This window comes from Micromys minutus (genome assembly GCF_963924665.1).
Source record: "Micromys minutus genome assembly, chromosome: 3".
Lineage (NCBI taxonomy): Eukaryota > Metazoa > Chordata > Mammalia > Rodentia > Muridae > Micromys > Micromys minutus.
Window position 1 is genome coordinate 34789206 of NC_137972.1, and position 19535 is coordinate 34808740.

General features: G+C 36.0%; 1 protein-coding gene across 2 annotated transcripts in view; it reads right to left on the reverse strand.

Moving 5' to 3' along the window:
* Positions 1-19535, reverse strand: part of GRM7 (glutamate metabotropic receptor 7) — a gene marked incomplete at both ends in the record, with an annotated part of 887413 nt that overhangs the window by 256668 nt on the left and 611210 nt on the right. For both annotated transcript variants that reach the window (XM_080914160.1, XM_080914159.1), the window contains 2 exons: positions 6428-6567; positions 14543-14743. In XM_080914160.1, the coding sequence (XP_080770286.1) occupies positions 6428-6567; positions 14543-14743 (341 nt within the window). The remainder of the gene's footprint in view (positions 1-6427; positions 6568-14542; positions 14744-19535) is intronic.

Sequence of the window (19535 nt, forward strand, 5' to 3'; positions counted from 1 at the left end):
TTGGCAAATAATTTTTATATTATATTATATATATATATATATATATATATATATATATATATATATATATATAAGCAAAAGGCAATCACTTATGTTTCTATAACAAATAGTCTACACATTGCTTTAGCCACAGGTATAGAAAAGGTTTAAGTATGCTCATTTCATTTCTTCCTTCTTGATACAGGTTTCAATTCTGAGACAGCACTTTGTTAAGAATGTTTTGTTTCATTTCGTTAAAGAAAAACATGATCATTTAAGACACTGATCAATTAATACATTTTTATAGCTTACCTTAAACTCATAACTATGTGTCATCCCAAAATGTGTTGTGTATATTATAAACCACTCATTGAATTCCTGCTCTCAGAACCAGCTCTGCTTTTTCCACCATCCTCATGGGCTTTCATTGCCCAAACCAGTCCCTTTCCTTATTCCCCTTGTACTTATTTTATGGAATCTCTTGACAGCACAATAGAAACACAAGCAATTGAGTCAAGTTTATTCCTATAGGAATTTACCAATGGCCAAGTAAATGATTTCTTTGTCTCTAATTCGCTTTTGCAGAATTTTGTAGTTGTTGTTCATGCAGAAATATTCTATCTTCATAGCATATAGTTATCTCTTATCGAGCTACAGTCTCAGAGCTACAACACTGGTGGGGAGGGCACATGAGATGCTCTGTAATATATGGCACACCAGTAGGCACCCATATTCAGGAAAATCACATTCTGAAAAGCTGGGCAGCCTGCTCTGCAGTACTGGGATGTTGAAAAACTGAAAACACCATTGGCTCAGAAACTAATTTGCAATTACTGACCTCAGAGGAAGCACTCCTAAAAATTTCATTTGCTAGAACAGTTGTGGCCGGGGACTGGAAGAGCACCCTTGGGTTTTTGTCAATGAGAAGTAGAACCATTACTTGAAAAGCTTTTTTTTTTGTTCCACTAAAAAGAAGAAAGTGAACAGATCATAGTCCTTGCTCAAGTTCCACACTAGCAGTTTAAAAGGCAAAGAAAAGGCCTGATTCACAGTAGTCATTACAAAAAGGACAATGAGGACAAATTATGTTAGGCAGGAGACTTGTTATAGGACGGAATTACTGGGCCCATGGCTCTAAATTTCCAGGTGTGCAGGGTGCTGTTCCTTGTGTGTACTAGAATTCCTCTTTATTTTTACCACCTTCTTCAAGTGATTAAATTTACATCAATAGTGAAAAGTTTCAACAAGGTGGCATTCTTTTCAGACAACATAACTCAACGGGCATGTCATTTACCATTGGTTATTCTTGTCAGAATATCCCTGTGTGTGCCTTGGTTACCCACTGTTATACTTCTCATGCAATGCAAGAGTAAACTAAGACATACATGTGAGATGTGAGTTTTCCGACCTTCTCACCTTAATACACTACTCCTAGTGTTATAAAGTGTAATAAAGAAACACCCTTCTAATGCCAGGCCAGAGATCTCAAATCTTCCTCCCAGAACCTTATAAAAATCTGAAGAATGTGGTTGATTTAACTTTTCAGGCATACTGGATATACTATTTTAAACTTTCTTCTGTATGAAGTAGTAGAGAATAATGGTATCATTTTCAATATAATACTGAAGGCCTGGGAGAGTATTTCTTTTCTTTGTTTCTGTCCTAATGTATTTTTAAAGCCACTTATACTTTGGAAACTGACAATTTTGTGGGTGTACCTCCATACCCTTCTTCCTGTTCATCTTTTTCATACAGATCTAGGAAGCCCTACATATTTAAAAAATTCTAAATAATTGTTATTCCTTATTTCACCTCTCCTACTCTGGCATGCTTTCTCTTCTAAAGATTGCCAGGAATCACACACCTTGTTAAGAAATACAGATCTACCACTCAGTTAGCTTCCTTTTCATGGTCAAATAGAATTCTCAGGCAGGAAATCTCAAAGGACAAGCAGCGCACACTAGGGATATCTTGGAAAGGGAAACATTTGGTTCTGCATAAGCTTTTGATCTAATAAATCAAACTCAAGGGATGGGCCCTACTTCTAGAATTATGAACCTCCAGATAGTTATGATGAGCAGTGAAGTTTGAGAGTGGTTTGAACGTGGTTTAGGAATGCCCACGCCTATTCTGTTCAGAGAACAGAAAAAGATTAATGTTTGATCTTCATTCCTTTCCAATTTAATATCTCTCCAACAAAGAAAAGTACATGCATTGCAGCAAATGTGTGTGTGTGTGTGTGTGTGTGTGTGTGTGTCTATGTCTTTCTGCATGTCTGTGTGTTTGTATGCACATGTGCACAAATGTGTTGCATGTTTGACAAGGCAAAAGGTCACATTCTAGCATTGTTCTTTTGGAGATGTCTTCCTTGCTCTTTGAGACAGGGTCACTTTCTGGAACCTGGGGTTCAACAAATATGCTAGGCTATCTGGACACTGAATCATAGTGATGCTCCTGTCTCTGCTTTTTCAGCATTGAGATGACAAATGTCTGCCTCCACATTTATTACATATTTTTAAATGTGTGTGCTGGGAATTAAACTAAGGACCTTGTGTTTGTACAGCTAGGACTTTATCCATTAATCTAACTTCCAGGCCTCTCCAAGTAATTTTTATTTTTAAGACATTAAAATATATCTTAAAATCCTTTAATTTAGTTTATATATATGTATATAAATATATATAAATATGTATATGTATATATATATATATATATATATATATATATATATATACTTTTCTTAATTTACCTTTTAATGGATTTTAAACTATCTCAGAGATAAAAGTAGGCAGTTTTCCCATGGTGTACAAGGAACAGCATTATTAGGTCTGCTTGGTAGTCTGATACCTTTATGACTTCTGCTTAACAGTGTCATGGCTACACTATTTATTACTCAAATTACTCACATTGGTGGATTTTAATCCCTAAAGTCCCTCACTTCCCATTTCCAGCATCCTTTCTCCTACTATCTCTCAATCATGCTTTGGAATTTTTGCATGCATGTTTCTTTAATTGTGTACCTTATAGCTGCATGCTATATGGTCAGTTATGTAAGATGTGGGATTGCCTTTTTTTATAATCTCCATTCTGTATCTACCCATTTCCTATCATAGTATTTATCATAGGAAGGGTGTATAAGTAACAAAAAGTAACAATTTGCCACATGGCCAGTTGTTCACAATTCTGTTGAGGGATCAGTTCTAATAAAACCAAGAACCAACCAAACCAAACCAAACCAAACCAAACCAAACCAAACCAAACCAAACCAAACCAAACCAAACCAAACAAATAAACAAAAAGCCAAGCATGCTTAGGGATTCCCACATCATTATTTGTTGTTGAAATTAAAAGAGGATTGACACAAAACCTGTCACTGGACTAGAAGGAAGGATAGGCAGAGACAAAGTTTTAGAAGGAGGAGACTGAGAAGCAAAAAGAGAAAGGTAAGATGGAGGAAGGAGATGATGGCCTTCCATGTGTCTCTAAGTAGCTATAGGTTGTAATGAATATTTTAGAAGGGATAGATTTCTGTAGGACAATTTGTCTTCTCTAGGTAGGCAAATTTTATTATATTATTTTCTTTATGGTGTGGATGTTTTGTGGAGTGTAAAATTTACTGAGAATAGCTGAGCTAAATCCATTTTTAAGTTACAAGTTTCTGGAGTTTTGAATTTGTCAGGCTAGTTGGAGTCTGGGTATAGTTTATGCGTGGCCTTCTGCCTAAAGAGAGATTCCAGAGGGGAGAGGTCACCACTGAGATGAATTAATGTATGTTCTATATGGCCTGCTGATGCTAGAGCTAATGCCAGAGAACAGTGTGTCGATGTGCCACACTGGGGTGTCTGACTGAGCATGGCTCTGTGGCTGTGTGGCTCGCAGACCACCCAGGTCAGAAGTGCAGAGAAGAACGTGTGGGAACAGGTAGCTACCATTTTTAATATTTAACACAACAATCTTTTAACTGGTATGGAACAGATAAAAACTCTTATTACATGGAAAACTCACACCTGTGAGATACTTAACATAGGTGGTGATGCACGGATGCTGAAAAACACTGATGAAACTATTTAATCTGCTTTCCTAGGTGTGATATTAAATTCCTCAATAGGTCAACATGCTACAAGTCTTGACTCTACACCTTAAATCTCCGATGATTGCATTTGTACCACTGACACCAATGAAAAACTGGCCACACTGTTTTTATTTTGCTCTTAGAGTTGTTGTTGTTGTTGATGATGATAATGATGATGATGATGATTATCATCATCATTTTCATTATTATTTAGATCTCAGAGACAAAAATATGACTGCTGTAACCCAGACTAGACTCAAACTGGCTGCCATCTTGCCACAAATTTTCAAACTCTAGCATTATATACTTGATCCTAACTTTTGATCACTCAATCATGTATTTACCTTCTTGGAGTCTCTTTTATCTTTTCATTTTATTTTAGTTTATTGCTTTTGCATATAACTTTAGTGCGTCTTAAATTTGTCATAGTTTCAGCTGCTTTTTTTGCCATTTGTCCTTAGTCATACTTGGCGTGTGCTACCCGACTCCATTATTCGTAGATACCAGATCATAGCCATTTGGATAGTGTCCTTAATGAGGGAGAACATCTAAATGTAAGTAAATTGAACAGAGGTCAATGTGTGAGTTCTATAACCAGCCAGTAGTGCTCTCACCAATTCCTCTAGTCACAGCCTTTTTTCCTATTTTTAATTTTATTTATTTATTTATTTATTCGTTTATTTATTTCACTTGACAAAGCAGCTGAGCTGCCTTTTATTTTTCTTAAAGGATTGATAGTATGCATTGAAATCTTACTAGTTACAATGAGCATAAAGTACATGTAAATCAAAATGTAACATGGAAATAATCAAAGTTTTCTTGGTGTGTAAAAATTAAATATAATGATTTTTAAATAACAAAAAATGCCACGAGGCTATCTTCTTAGCTTTTGAGTTATTAATGATTTAAGGTCTAGGTGTACCCCACTCTGAGATGCTGTTATACACTTGTTTTTTTTTTTTTTTTTTTTTTTTTATTTTCTAAGAAGGACTGAGGCTACCATGCTTTGGCCTTTCTATTTTTGAGCTTCATATTGTCTATGAGTTGGTTCTTGTGTATTCAGAGCTTTCTGGGGCTAGAATTCAATTATCAGTGACTGAATATTATGTCTGTTCTTTTGTGACTGGCTTACCTCACTCTGGATGATATTCTCTAGATGCATCCATTTTCTTAGGAATTTCTTAAAGTCAGCTATTAGAAACAGTGACTTTATGAAATCCCTATTTTTTTATTTTCGTTATTTTGAAAAACTATCAAACAACTCCACAGATACTTCAATTCATCTCTCATCTTTTTCTCTGACAGTGAGTTTTCTAAACACTTCATCCTTGAGTCTGTATCTCTCTTCCTAGATGATCACACTTATGGTTCTCATGACTCCAAAAGAGGCCCACCTTGTGTGTGTCATCTTCTATTTAATTCTTCAGTATATTGCCTCCTTGGGGTACAGACTCAGGGACACCAAGGTCATAAATTTTCCCTTTTGATGAGATACAGAAAGGACTGAATCAGAGAATGAGTATGATGATCAACTTTTCTGAAAGCATGACTAGACTACAGGACATCCAAATGTTCAGTAAAATATGATTCTGTGGATACTTATAAAGATGTTCCTAGATAAATTCAATATTTAAGTCAGAGATCTAATAAATCAGGTGGTCCTGTGTATGAACTACCTTAACCCAAGTTTGCAAGTGTTTCACCCAACCCATTCAAGGACCAAAGTGGACATAATGGTGGATAAGAGGGAATGTTCTTTGTCTTTAACTGTAACACTGAAATGCTCATTTGAGGTCACATTCTATAGAAAGATGGAGATATGACACAAAATATTAGTTTCAGATTATAATTCATAAAATAATTTAATATTGCAATCATTTAATAAAACATTATTGTCAAATGAGAAAGTAAGAGTTTCCATTCATGAAGAATCTTTAAAATTGTTATTAGCTAACTTATTAAGAATTCAAGTCAGATTAAATGAAGGATTTCACAGAATTTAAGACTAGGGTACAAATTCAATGTCATCCCCTCAAGCTGGCTTAGCACATAAAGGCATTTGCTGTCAGTTTTGAAGACTTGAGTTTAAACTCAGAAACCCACATAGTGAAAGAAGAAAGCAGACTTCTGCAAACTGTCATCTGACCTCCACATGTCTGTATTCCCCCAACCACCTTAATAAATATATGTAAAAAGGAAAAACTCATTGCATACAATTCTGTCATTATTATTGTTATTACAGTATTATTGTTTGGAAGGTTATCTGCTCTTCATGAAGCCTGGATAAAAACTGCACAGTCACTTTTATATGTGCAGAAGCATATTAACAGGAAACACTCATCTAATTGAGCAAGGAGAGGATCAATCAGGACTTACATTGAGCTGTAGTTCATCTGTCCATTGTCCAATGAGACGATAACCAGGGTTGGTGGTGTTCGTTGTCTGGTATTGGAAAATGTCATAACGCCCTGGAGCATCCCCATTTTTGTTAAACATCACTGGGGTTCCAGCACTACCTGAAGAAGACAAAAAAAAAAAAAAAAAAAAAAAAAAAACGCAGAATTAAGCAATAGTAAGATGATTAATAATATCCTCTTCAGCTCATGGTAGGCCATGTCTACAGAGTGTGCATCATGATTAAAGAATGTAGAAAGATGACCAGTCTCTTCCTACTGATTGCTTTATGCCTGATCTTTGAGAAGCTTTACATTTTAAGATTTTCTTCTTCTATGTAACAAATAATCTATTTATTTTAAGAGACAAACTGTTTCTAATATCACTCTGCTTCTAATGGTGATTGCAATACTCATGATACCAATTGTTATTTTGGTTTCCACTTAAGACTACATTTTAGTCAATAAAAATGACTTCAAACATAGCAGTTTTTAAAATGATACATTAGAATAAGTAAACAAAATAATTTACTTAACGTGCATTTCTGCACTGAATGAATTTAAAATATTTCTTGTGTTTATTATTTCTAATTTATAGAAAGCTGATATAAAATGAAACAATTTCTCGAAGAAATAAGGATGTGGAAGACACATGATTAGACAAAAAAAAAAAAAAAAAACACAAATACTAAGGACAAACCCACAATAAGGATACAGAGATGCAAAGCAAATGTTTGAATTAATGTGGCATCATAGCTAGGACAAAGGAACATCTAATGCACACACCTCCCTATGGTTATCAATTGCAAATTTGGTCCTATCATTTCTGTTCTATTGTAGTTCTGCTTATGATGTGGCAGAGTTTAAAGCTATACACGAAGAAAAAATTTTGTATAATGTAAGTTGACCCAATGTCCTTATATCAGTCTACATAAAAGAGAGAAAGAGAGACAAGGGGAGCCAAAGACAATGGGGGGAGGGAGGGAGGAAGGGAGGGAGGGAGGGAGGGAGGGAGGGAGCGAGAGAGAAAGAGAGGGGGGGGAGGAGGAGGAGGAGGAGGAGGAGGAAAGGGAGAAGTGGTTGGAGACATGTATTACAAATAACATGAGGTCTAGAATCTAGGAGATTAAAGGGAATGAATTTCATTCAGTTGGCAGAAGGACTCAGACTTGCATTCACTAGTATTAATGTCCCAGAAAACCAGTGGTACTCTTTCATATTGCCAACCTGTAATGGCCTGCTGCAATGGCTAACCTGTTAGTAATTTTGAAATGCCTGGAAATAGAGAACCTAGGTTGAGAATTTTTCCCCTCCGTTGGATTTTATTGTGAGCATGCCCCAGGCATTTTCTTCATGAAAAATTAATGTAGGCATTATAATCTCTGGGCAGGTGTGCCTAGGCTGTATTTAAAAAAGTAGTTTAATGTGAACCAGAGAGCAGGCCAGTAAGTCGTATTTCTAAGTAATAGCCTCTACCTCAGTTTCTGCCTCTAGATTCCTGTCTTAGTCCCTTGTCCTGGAGCCCTTTGGGGATATTCTGTGGTCTATATGGTGAAATAAACATTTTCTCCTTCTAAGTTGTTTTTGGACATGGTCATTATTACAGCAACAGAAATCCAATGTTAGGCATATGTGTACTGTTTATGATATTATCTTTTAGTTGAATTTGAGGATTGGTGTCAGGTAGAAATCCAAAATACAACTGGCAGACACATAACACTCAACTTCCTCATTATAATTAGGAAGCTATTTAAGTTCAGTGAGGAAACCAAAACCATACATAGTAACCCCCCTTTTTTTTAATCTTTGAGGATAGATTTAAATTATCTCTAAGTCTAAGTAATTTTATAATGTTAGAAACTTATTTAATTTTACCCAATTGTCTGTAACTAAGGGTATGGTTCAATAGAGTTACAGGGTGTACTGAATATGACATCCCAACAGTATATGCACTCCTGCCCATGTCATTATGAAACAGTCATCCTACAGTAATGCTTTTTAAAATTAATTTTGTTCAGGGGTGTGCTTGAATGACCACATGCAACATTTGTACAGATGTATTTGGAAACCAGAAGAGGGGGTTTGGTCCCCTGGAACTGGAATCACAATCAGTTGAAAGCCACTAGATGTGGGTGCTGGAAACTAAAGTTGGTTTCCCTGCAAGAGCAGTAAGCGCTCTTAACTCCTGAGATATCTCCCCAGAATAATTTTGAATAGATTTTTTTATTTTATCAGTGATTATTTCCCTATATTTCACAACTAGAAATAACACGTAGCTCCCATTAGCCAGACTGAAGCTTTTTTTTTTTTCCAGTGCACTCAGCTGTTCTCCTGAGAACCAATTAGAAATTCCCCCATTTCCAGGATCTTCTTTTATTTCCCAAACAATAGTATAGAGCCAGCAGTGGGAATGGGCATTAGAATCTTTGGCCCTACAAATCTGAGTCAATGATCTGTGGCTAACGAAACCATTTTATTCCTCTGCTTCTATGTATTATCAAGATATAATCACCAGAGAGCATAAAAACACTTCAACACAACTCTTTTTAAAAATATTCTTTGAGGATATAATACGACCACAAAATTTTCCAGTCAGTTCCCTTCCCTTTTCTCTGTTCAGCTCTTCCATGTGACCAAAGTGTCTCTGTCTAAAATCCACAGGCCCTCCCCCACTTTCATTCACTGTTGTCACACAGCTTTATTAAACAGCAGCCACAAATGACAATTGACGTGACAGAGAATATTAGTGTCCTGCTTTTAGCAAATAATCCAGTTATATAAAGACAAGAGATGGAATTTGATGCTGCCTGTCTTTGGTGAGAAATGAGAACCCCATCACTGTGCAGCCAGACAATGCTCTTTATCCACCCAGTATTTTCTCTCATGCAGGTGCTCTGGTTCCTATTTTGTGTTACTCTGACTACCTCATCTTCTATTCTTTATATGGATGGAGCTTTTCTCACTTTCAGAGAGGAGAGAGAAATTATACCCAAGGTCTGGAGCTCCAAACAATCTCATGTTCATCAGCAAAATCTTCATTGGAACAGGACACACAGATAAGGTTATGTTATCTTTGTCTCTTCTCAAAATCATTGTGAGGGAAAATGATTCTTGTCATACCTTTTCTATTCCTATTAAAATCCACGTTAAAAATTTTAGCAGAGGACACGGGTACTTTATCTAAATGATGATTTCTAATAGTGTACTGTGTAGCTTTGGCCTTCTGAAACTGTTCTTTAATGAAATGGGCTTATTATTTCCAGAATTTTTTTCTCTCTCTTATACTTTCTTTGACAGTACCTATTCCAGAACTTATTAAGAAGGAAAATAGGACTCCGTTTAATGGAATCTGAGAACAGAAAACAATAAAACAAAAGTTCTGAGAAGAGAATAGAAGACATCAAAGAGGAGGTATTGCCTGCAGAGATGCTACAAGCTGTCAGGACCACAATGCAGAGATGCTAAGTTAGAACAAATGTGGTTATCAGGAGGGTGACCTATCTTCACGAGAACTTTGGGATGTTATAAATTTTATTTTATTTTTAAATCACTTGTATGTGTAAAAGGTAGGGAGCAAGAGGAGGGGGTTATTTGTGCAGTTGAGTGCGGGTTCCTTGGAGGCCAGTAGAGAGGATCAGTTGCTCTGGAGCTGTAGCTATTGGCAATTGTGAGCAACCCAACACTTGTGTTTGGAACTGAACTGGGGTCTTCTGAAAGAACAATATGGACTCTTACTCCCAAGGCATATCTCCAGCTCCCATAAGAATTTTATTAGGAAAGTAACAGACTTACAGCCATAGGCAACCCTGAGAAAGTATATTTTTCTCTTTCAACTTTATTTTTAAAAAAGAGAGATACATGTACAGATTTTTAAAGGCATTTTGGTATAATACTATATGAAGATATTTTTTCAGTACTTAATTCTTTTAGAAGTTTGATAGCATGCATTGAAATCTACTAGTTACCATAAGCATAAAGTACATGTAGTACAGAACATAACATGGAAACACTTAGAGTTTTCTTGTTGTATATAGATTAAAAATAATGATTTTTTGAATACCAAAAATTGCCACAAGGCTATATTCTTAGCTCTTGGATTATTAATGATTCATACTGTGGTACTAAGAGCATGATGTGTGTGTGCATGTGTGTGTGTGTGTGTGTGTGTGTGTGTGTGTGTGTGTGTGTGTGTATGAGAGAGAGAGAGAGGGAGAGAGAGAGAGAGAGAGAGAGAGAAGAGAGAGAGAGAGAGAGAGAGAGAGAGAGAGAGAGAGATCATCATAATAACAAGCATGAGAGACATCTCAAAGGGAGATTTTCATTCCAATATAGCAAAAGGAGTATCTTATTCTTACAGAATTTTCATATTTTTGTTAGATCTAAACCATGTGATCTAGCTTGGCTTACATTACCTGCCAGGAGTGTCAAAGCAAAAAAGCAAAGATAAAAATAATTATTTAAGGTTCTATTGACCTTGTATATAGTTACAAGGCATTGGTGTATGTGTGAAGTGCCTTAAGGACAATGAGAAAGTGCAGCACATTTTCTAATTGACTCTGTATATATAGAGAAATGCAGGACACACACACAGACACACACACACACACACACACACACACAGAGAGAGAGAGAGAGAGAGAGAGAGAGAGAGAGAGAGAGAGAGAGAGAGAGAGAGAGAGAGAGAGAGAGAGAGAGAGAGAGGCACTAGAGAGTCCATGATATAACAGGGGACAGGAAAAATAAGACAGTTCAGAAAATAGACAAGTCTGAAATCTGTGCTGGACCTTATTGTGTGACAGAACAGAGAAACTTTGAGAATTCTGGTGCTCAGATGACAACTATTTTTTTGCATCAAAGCGCATACCCCAAAGGTTTTCTCTTTTCAGTTTTCTATGCCATGTAGCATCATAGTTTCTAATCTTTCTGCTCAACAGGTTACCCTAACCTCTACTCCTAGAGCCAATGAACACATGGATTGCAGAATTTGGATGGGCCAGTGTAAATAGCTGTTTCTTGGTCCATTGTATCTGCAAAGGTGGCTTGGAATTATTTGTATAAATAACTGGCTGTCATAGAAACCTCAGCTTTGTGTATGACCAGTACACTTACCTTTAGAGTGAGTAAATGTCTTGTTTTGCTTCCAGCATGGCACGTACTATAAACAACAAACTAAAGTGGAGTCTGTTGTTTATTGGGCAAATACGTCAAAAAGACCACTCAATAATCAATTTCATTTTATACTTCAGAAATTCCACAGCTTCCTTTCAAACTAGTCACAGACATATTCAGATAAATTGCACCTGGTCTAACCTCCCTAGGGGGAGAAGCAGAAATATTTGAGGTTGTGTTTTCACGATAAACAGCTGACTCTTATTTTTTTCCCTCGGAATCAGTAATTCTAGATACAGGTGTAGTCTTGATTACATTGATTAATTATACAGTGATTCATAGTTTTATAACCCAAATTCTTTAATGTTACATTTGGAAATATTCCTATTTAGTCTTATTAATCAGCATAGTGACAATTAGAACACTATTGCACTCAGGTTTCTGCATATATGTGTGATGCAGGAAACGGTGACTAGAAGTGAAAATGTTCTAAATTAGCTCCTGCCAGCCCCCATTCACTGTAAATGGCTATTTACTTGGAGAAGTTGTGCTGATACTTTCCAGATACTTTACCATTGATTAAAATAAAATGTAAAGGTCAGAATTATGGAGCTGTACTTTACTGGCATATGGAAAATCTCCTACCAAGAAATGGAATTTCCTACAGAAGCTACAGAGAAGTATAACCGTGCTCAAAAAGCAGAACAGACGAAATCTTTGTAACTATGCAAAAGGAAGGCTGATTTCTTAGCAGATTGGAGATGTGAGTTATAGAATGGCCCCTGCTATATTGTACTTTTAAAGTGTGAGCAAGATATTTTCTCCTCTTCACACAGTCATTTATCTACCTGAAATAAGGAACATGAATAAAAATATATTTCTGAACGGACTTCTGGTTCTTTGGTCTAAAAATCATATTCAGGAAGACCTTAGTGCTGGGTATTCTTATTCATTTTGAGATGCCATCCATCACTCTTTGACCTCTACATAGGCAGAATTAGATAACACGAGGCATGCATACATCATACATATGCATATATGCTTCTATATCTATTTGATATCTATCTGCATATTACCTGAATTCATGTTGATTCTGTAATTTTAATCATACACAATTTCTATTAATTTATTTCTCTAACCAACACACACTTCTCATTATAAATAATATAGATATTTTTCTCAGTTCTATTTTATGCAAGTGCTATCATCAGAATTATGAATATCCTAAATGCATATTTACTAGCTGCTTTGGTTAACTTTTGTTCATTCAATTTCTGTCAACTTGACACAAACTAGAATTATCTGGAAAAAAGAGATTCAGTTGAGAAGGTGCCTCCATCTTATTACCTGCTGGCAAAATCATATAGGGAATTTTCCCGATTACTGATTGATATTGGAGGACCTAGCACACTGAAGGTGATGCAAACCCTGAGAAGTGCTCCTGTGTTTTATAAGACTGGGCAAGCATAGGGGAACAAGTCAGTAAGCAGGACTCCCATAGACTCTGCCTCCAGACGCCGGCCTTGAGTTCCTCCCACCACTTTCTTGTTTAGTGGACTGTTCTATGAAAAACAGTCTAAATAGACACTGTTCTACAGCTTGATTTTAGTTTTAGTGGCACATCACAGCAGCAGAAACCCTATGACACTAAATATATACAATTCCTCGATATGGTAATCTTTGTCTCTAGCCTATCATAATCATATTATTTCCCCAAATCGCTTGTGCATATTTTCTTTTTAATTTTTAATTGTATTTTTACACTCAGGATTTTATTCCCCTCCTGGTTCACTTTCCTACTGTTCTACATCCCATACCTCCTCCCTGCCCCCCATGTATCTCTTCTTAAGTACTTTTATTGTTGTTATATTGGTCATTTGTGATATAGGTAGAATCATTTGTTACGATTTCTATTCAATTTTACATTGCACCAACTTTGAGTTTTGATTTAATTACTTAAAAGTTTGTTTGCAATGCATAAAGACAACAAAAGACTCATACTATAGGAAAAGTATTATTTGAGACCCTTCCCTGTGTGTCCTGCACTATTTGCTATTTTTTCATTTTCTTCATTTACATTTGCTAGTCTCTTTTACTAGGCTTATTGCAGCAAATTATTTTATTTAAGAGAAAATTATAACTTGAGATATTTGTACAGCAAATTTCAACTATCCATTTTAATCTTAGAACCATTCATCTCCTGTATTTTCTCTCTCTCTCTCTCTCTCTCTCTCTCTCTCTCTCTCTCTCTATCTATCTCTTTCTCTCTCTCTCTTTCCTCTGTAACCTACACTCATTAAAAGAAATAAAATGACTGTATATAAAATATCTAGATTCTATGAAGAGAACATACCTGCACTGGTTGTTTTTTTGTCTACTTTTCTCAAGCTAGAGTCAATAGAGAGGAAGGAGCTTCAGTTCAGGAAATGCCTCCATGAGATCTAGCTGTAGGAGTTTGGTTTTTTTTTTTTTTTTCAATTAGTGAACTATGGGGAAGGCTCAGCCCATTATGAGTGGCACCATCCTTGTAGTGGTGATCTTGAGTGCTATAAGGAAGTAGGCTGAGTAAACCAGGGGAAGTAAGCCAGTAAGCAGCACACCTGCAAGGCTTCTGCATCAGCTTCTGCCTCCACGATCTGTCCTGTTTCAATTCCTGCCCTGATTTCTCTGAATAATACAAAACTATATGGAAGTATTAGCCAAATAATCCCTCTTTTCTCCAATTTGATTTTTGATCATGGTGCTTTGTTGCAGCAATAGAAAGCCTAACTAAGACAAGACCACAGCTCTCTAGCATGTAGTCCTTCACTCTCTTCTCTAAGTTTCATTTTTCACCATTCTCACACTTGCTCAATCCCTTGAAAGTATATAATTAACCAGGTTTTGATCTTATATAAGTCAATAGCAAAGCCATCTTCTAATTTCTGTAATTTATGAAATAGGAAATATTTCCTTAGCATTACCAACATTATGGACATTGGAGTCTTACCATTGAAGTTAACATTGCGGATATACTTCAGCAACTTCTTGCCCCCTGCTTGCTCCATCTCTGGGCACACACCGCGGTAGTCAGCACACAGATCCTTGTTCATGTGATGAAGGGCATGTGCCATGGCATAGACAGCATCAATCACAAACTGTACTTTACCCTCCTGCTCATAATTGGAGTCTTTTCCAATTCGCTCCTGTCCTGCACATTAAAACAAGAAGCACATAAAGATCGGTGTTGAGGGAAGGTGTATGTTTCCATTTGATTTTGATCATGCAAGAAGACAACAGTCTTCCAGAAGTCAAAAATGCAAGCTACATAGACATGTAAGGTCATCATATAATATTTTTCTAGTTTATGGAGTTTTCCTTTGAAAGTGGTCACACTGACTGTTTTATTAGGTATGACTCAGAAGCAGGAATTCAAAGCAGCTTTTGTCTCGATGGCTTTTGTCATGAGCTAATATGGTACTTGAAGTAGCATGTTCCAGAGCACCAAAAGATTCATGTCTTTTATCTTAGTCAGATGAGAGGTGAGTGGTCTATATTAAAATCTTTAATGTTTGTTTGCTCTGTAAGGGACAATGTGAACATGACAGATAGAAACAGACAAATAGAAACAGACAGATTTCCAAGCCTGACCTCATTATTCTTCTTAAACTTGCATACCTGGTGAGCTCCTGTGCCCACTATGGTCATTACCGGAGACTCAGCAAGTCAGAACAGAAATTCTAGCTCATTATTTTTCTTCACTCCCCACTATCACACAGACAGAAGGAATTTATGGAACAGTCTTACCAATCCTACCTCAGACAATCCACGGCATTGTGGACACACTGTCAATATTTGAGCTTTATCATCCCTTTATCTGTCATCAGGATGTGAGACTAGACACCTCCATTCTATGATTTGTTCTCCAGGTTTATCTCTGTAAATGACAGGTCTTACAACCACATTGAACACCAATTCAGACTTCTCCCCAGTCCTCCACTGCCCAGAGAATAGGAAGTAACCCTCTTCCCTTTACCATCCTCAAAGATATTGTCATTCTTCAGGTTGCCCCATCTGTCCAGTCACAGTGTCAGTTGACAAAGACTGAGTTATCATGCACATTGGAAATGCCACCTTTTCTAAGTGTGATTTTCATGTTGTGAGCTGTATATTTTTAATTTTGGAGATTATAATATAATTATAATATTTTCCTCTTCTTGTTTCTTTTTCTAAACATTCCCATATCACTTTCCCAACTTTCTTTCTAATTTACAGCCTCCTTTTACATGAATTGTTGTTAAATGCATAAATTTATGTATATATTCTTACATACAATCTACTCAAATTATATAATATTACTTGTATGTATGTATGTATGTATGTATATATGTATGTATGTATATATGTATGTACGTATGTATGTATGTATGTATGTATGTATATATGTATATTCAGGGCCGAACATTTGGTAATTGATAGAAAACTGCTGTACTTTTCTCTGGAGAAGACTATTTCCCCTGCTGTCAGCATTCCATAGTTGCCTGTAGTTCTCTATGTAGAACTGAGGCTTCATGGGCTTGCCCCATTCACTTTGGCATGTCTACTGGTATTGTCCTTGTCAAGATCATGTTTATCCAACCATGTGGGTAAGATTTTATGGGCAGTTTCTGACATCACCAGGAGACACAAAGACACATGTTTTTTTTTTTTTTTTTTTCATTTCTTCCATATATATGTGACTCTTGTTAATTACCCATGACTTGCATGCATTCTTTGGGTTCTTTACCATGAAGTCTTTTGCCCTGGCTTCTGTTCTTTGTGATTGAATTTTCTATTCCAGATGTAAGTGCAATGTTTCTATACAATCAATACTTTGCTTACCAATCAAATTAAACATTACAAACTTTATTTTATCCTTAGGGGCAGTGTTTATAAGACTCTACCTAAAGGTCTCCCTTGCAATTTGTATCATTTCTATGTCCACGACAAAGCACAGCACTGAACATCTAGCAGATGCTAAATTATCTGTCAATTAAATTTTATATCCAGGTCTTCTTGTTGGCAGGTGCCTGTAAACCAAGCTTGGGAGGTAGATGTAGGAAATTCAGGATTTTAAAGCCAACCTTGTACAAATGAGAACCATTTTTTAAAAGAGGAAGGAATATATTATAACAGAAATGCATTTATTTTTTATTATATTCATGTGTGAATATGTGTATATACTTGTGTGTGTGTGAATGTGTGTGTGTGTATGTATGCGTGTGTGTGTATGCATGTGTGTGTGTGTGTGTGTGTGTGTGTGTGTGTGTGTGTGTGTGTGTACTCCTGTAAGCAAATGTCACTACAACTTGCCAGAGTTGATTCGGTCCTTCCATGACATATAACCTAGAGATCAAACTCATTAGGATGTACAGCATTCACTTTTGTGTACTGGAATATTTTACTGGCCCATGTGTAGATAAATTGTAAATTTACTAAGCACATGATATCACAACTCTTGTCCTTCTATGAAAAATAGGTATCCAAAGACTATGCTTTACTTGACACAAACATTTCTTATTGTTTCTTAGGGCACATTTTTACCTTAATGAAGTAGTATAAATTCTATCACTTTAGACATTCTTTCTGAAAACACACAGGGGACTCATAATACGTGCTATATTAAAATAAGTTTTAGGTCTCTTAACTGAGAATTTTTCTCAAATATTTAATTGTTTTCTCCATATGTCAGAGTTTTAAATCTAGATTCTCAATCTGTTGCTCCAGTTATCCTAGAATAATCTATCTAGTGTTATGTAGGGCAAAGTCAACTAGAACTCAAGCTTATCTAGCTGTTTGGACTTTCTAAAATGCTGGGATTACAGATGTAATCCACTGTGCCCAGAGAAAATATTTAATATTATAATGTAAAGTATAATCTCCATAAAATATATCCAAAATTTAGCACATTTATCTAAATTAGTATTTTTTCTTTAAAGAGTAACCGTTGATATTTCCTACAGAGGATAGTTTATTAAATTAAAAAGCTACATTCACATGTTGATAAAACATGCACACTGCTTGCCACTGGAGCTGTAAACTATACGAAAAGTGTATTAGGCTTTGTTTTTATAGTTTAAGATAAAATTATCAAAAACTTAGTGTTATTTTCAAGGTGAATTTAAAAAGTTTACCCAACCTTAAGTCTTTTTTTTTTTTTAATTTCCCTTCCAAGTAAATTTCTAATTCCTAATGATGGTGCAATAATTATTAATTTATATCACTTCTTAAAAGCTATTAATGCTCTCAAGAATGCCGAAAGAATAAATCTAGCAAATCCATTCCTACACGGTATAAGGAAGAGCCATATTGTGGGGTGTGTGTGTGTGTGTGTGTGTGTGTGTGTGTGTGTGTGTGTGTGTGGTGTCTACATGTACTGATTTTGTAGATTTTTGATTGAAAGATAGATTCTGAAACATGGGACTGCCTCAGCAAGGGTGAAATTATCTCTTTTGCTGATCTATATTGGCAAACTTTCTTCTAGAGGAGCAGTATTACTTTATTATTACAGACAGGAAATATTATCTTTCCTTTCTAACACACTAGCAGAAGACACTGCAAAATTTCAATATGCATTCATAGGTGATAGAAGGACAACTACCTACTACCTTTTATTTATGATTTTTTCTTTGTCTGTGTTTGTGCTATATAAACATATAGCTACACAACAGAGACCAGGGGAGTTCATCTGATATTTTATTCTCACACCTTTTGCCTTACTCCTTTAGTAGTGGTCTCTCACTTAACTGGAAGGTATGTTGAAAACTAGCAGGCCATAGAGAATCTTTATTCTCTGCTCCACATAGTTCTCAGGTTACAGATATGCACATGGCCATGCTTAAATTTTTATGTAAATGCTGAGGATTAGAACTCAGGCCTTTAGGCTTGCACAATGAACACTTTACCCAATGTGTTATCTCTACACTCTATTATTTGTCTTTTCTTCATACAGAAATTTTAATATCTCTGCATTAAAAACTGTCAATTTTTTTACAATCTAAACAATTAGTACAAAACTAATTCTCATTTCCTCCTCTATTTTTTTAAAAGAATCATTAATTATACAGATAAGATGTAAATTGCAAGTGTTTTGTCTTTTTTGAAATTTTCTTTGCTATATCCTTTTCCAGATAAAAAATTATTTATTTTTACATAATAATATTTTTTTATTAATTCTGGATGTTGAATCATGCTTTAGAAGATATTCTGAAATGGAAAGATACCTCATTGGTTAGGAGAACTTGATCCTATTATATTGGACTAAGGTTCAGTTTACATGGAAGCTTACTAACATCTGTAACTCCAGCTCCAGAGGATCCATCCCATGGGCAAGCAACAGTCTCCCACACTATTAATGATGCTATACTTTGCTTGTAGAGCCTAGCATTACAGACATTTGAAAGGTTGTACCCAGCATCTGACTGAGACAAATGCAGATAACAATATGGCAAGAATTGAACTGAGGTTGAGGACCCCTATGGGAGAGATAGAGGAAGGATGAAAGAAAGGGAAGGAGATGGCAACCACACGGAAGACCAACAGTGTCAAATAACCTGGATTCCTGGATGTGAACCGCAACCAAAGAGCATACATAGGTTGGTCTTAGACCCTTGGCACATATGTAGCACAGGGCTGTTTTGTCTGGCCTCAGTGGGAGAGGATCTGACCTTAATTCTGCAGAGACTGGATGCCCCAGTGTGGGGAGATACCTAGGAATGGGCCACCCTCTCAGAGGTGAAGAGAGGAAAAGATGGCAGGGCAAGAACACTTTCAAAAGGAGCCAGAAGAGAGGGTAGCATTTGAAATGTAGATTAATAAAATAATTTTCAAAAGGAAAAAAAAATATCTTGGACTGAAACCTTACTTAAAGTTAAATATGCAAGGTATCATTTAATTAATTTGAGTTCCTTTTTGGTTGGTTCAATTGTATTTACATGTTTATCTCCTGAAGGTTTTTTTAAATT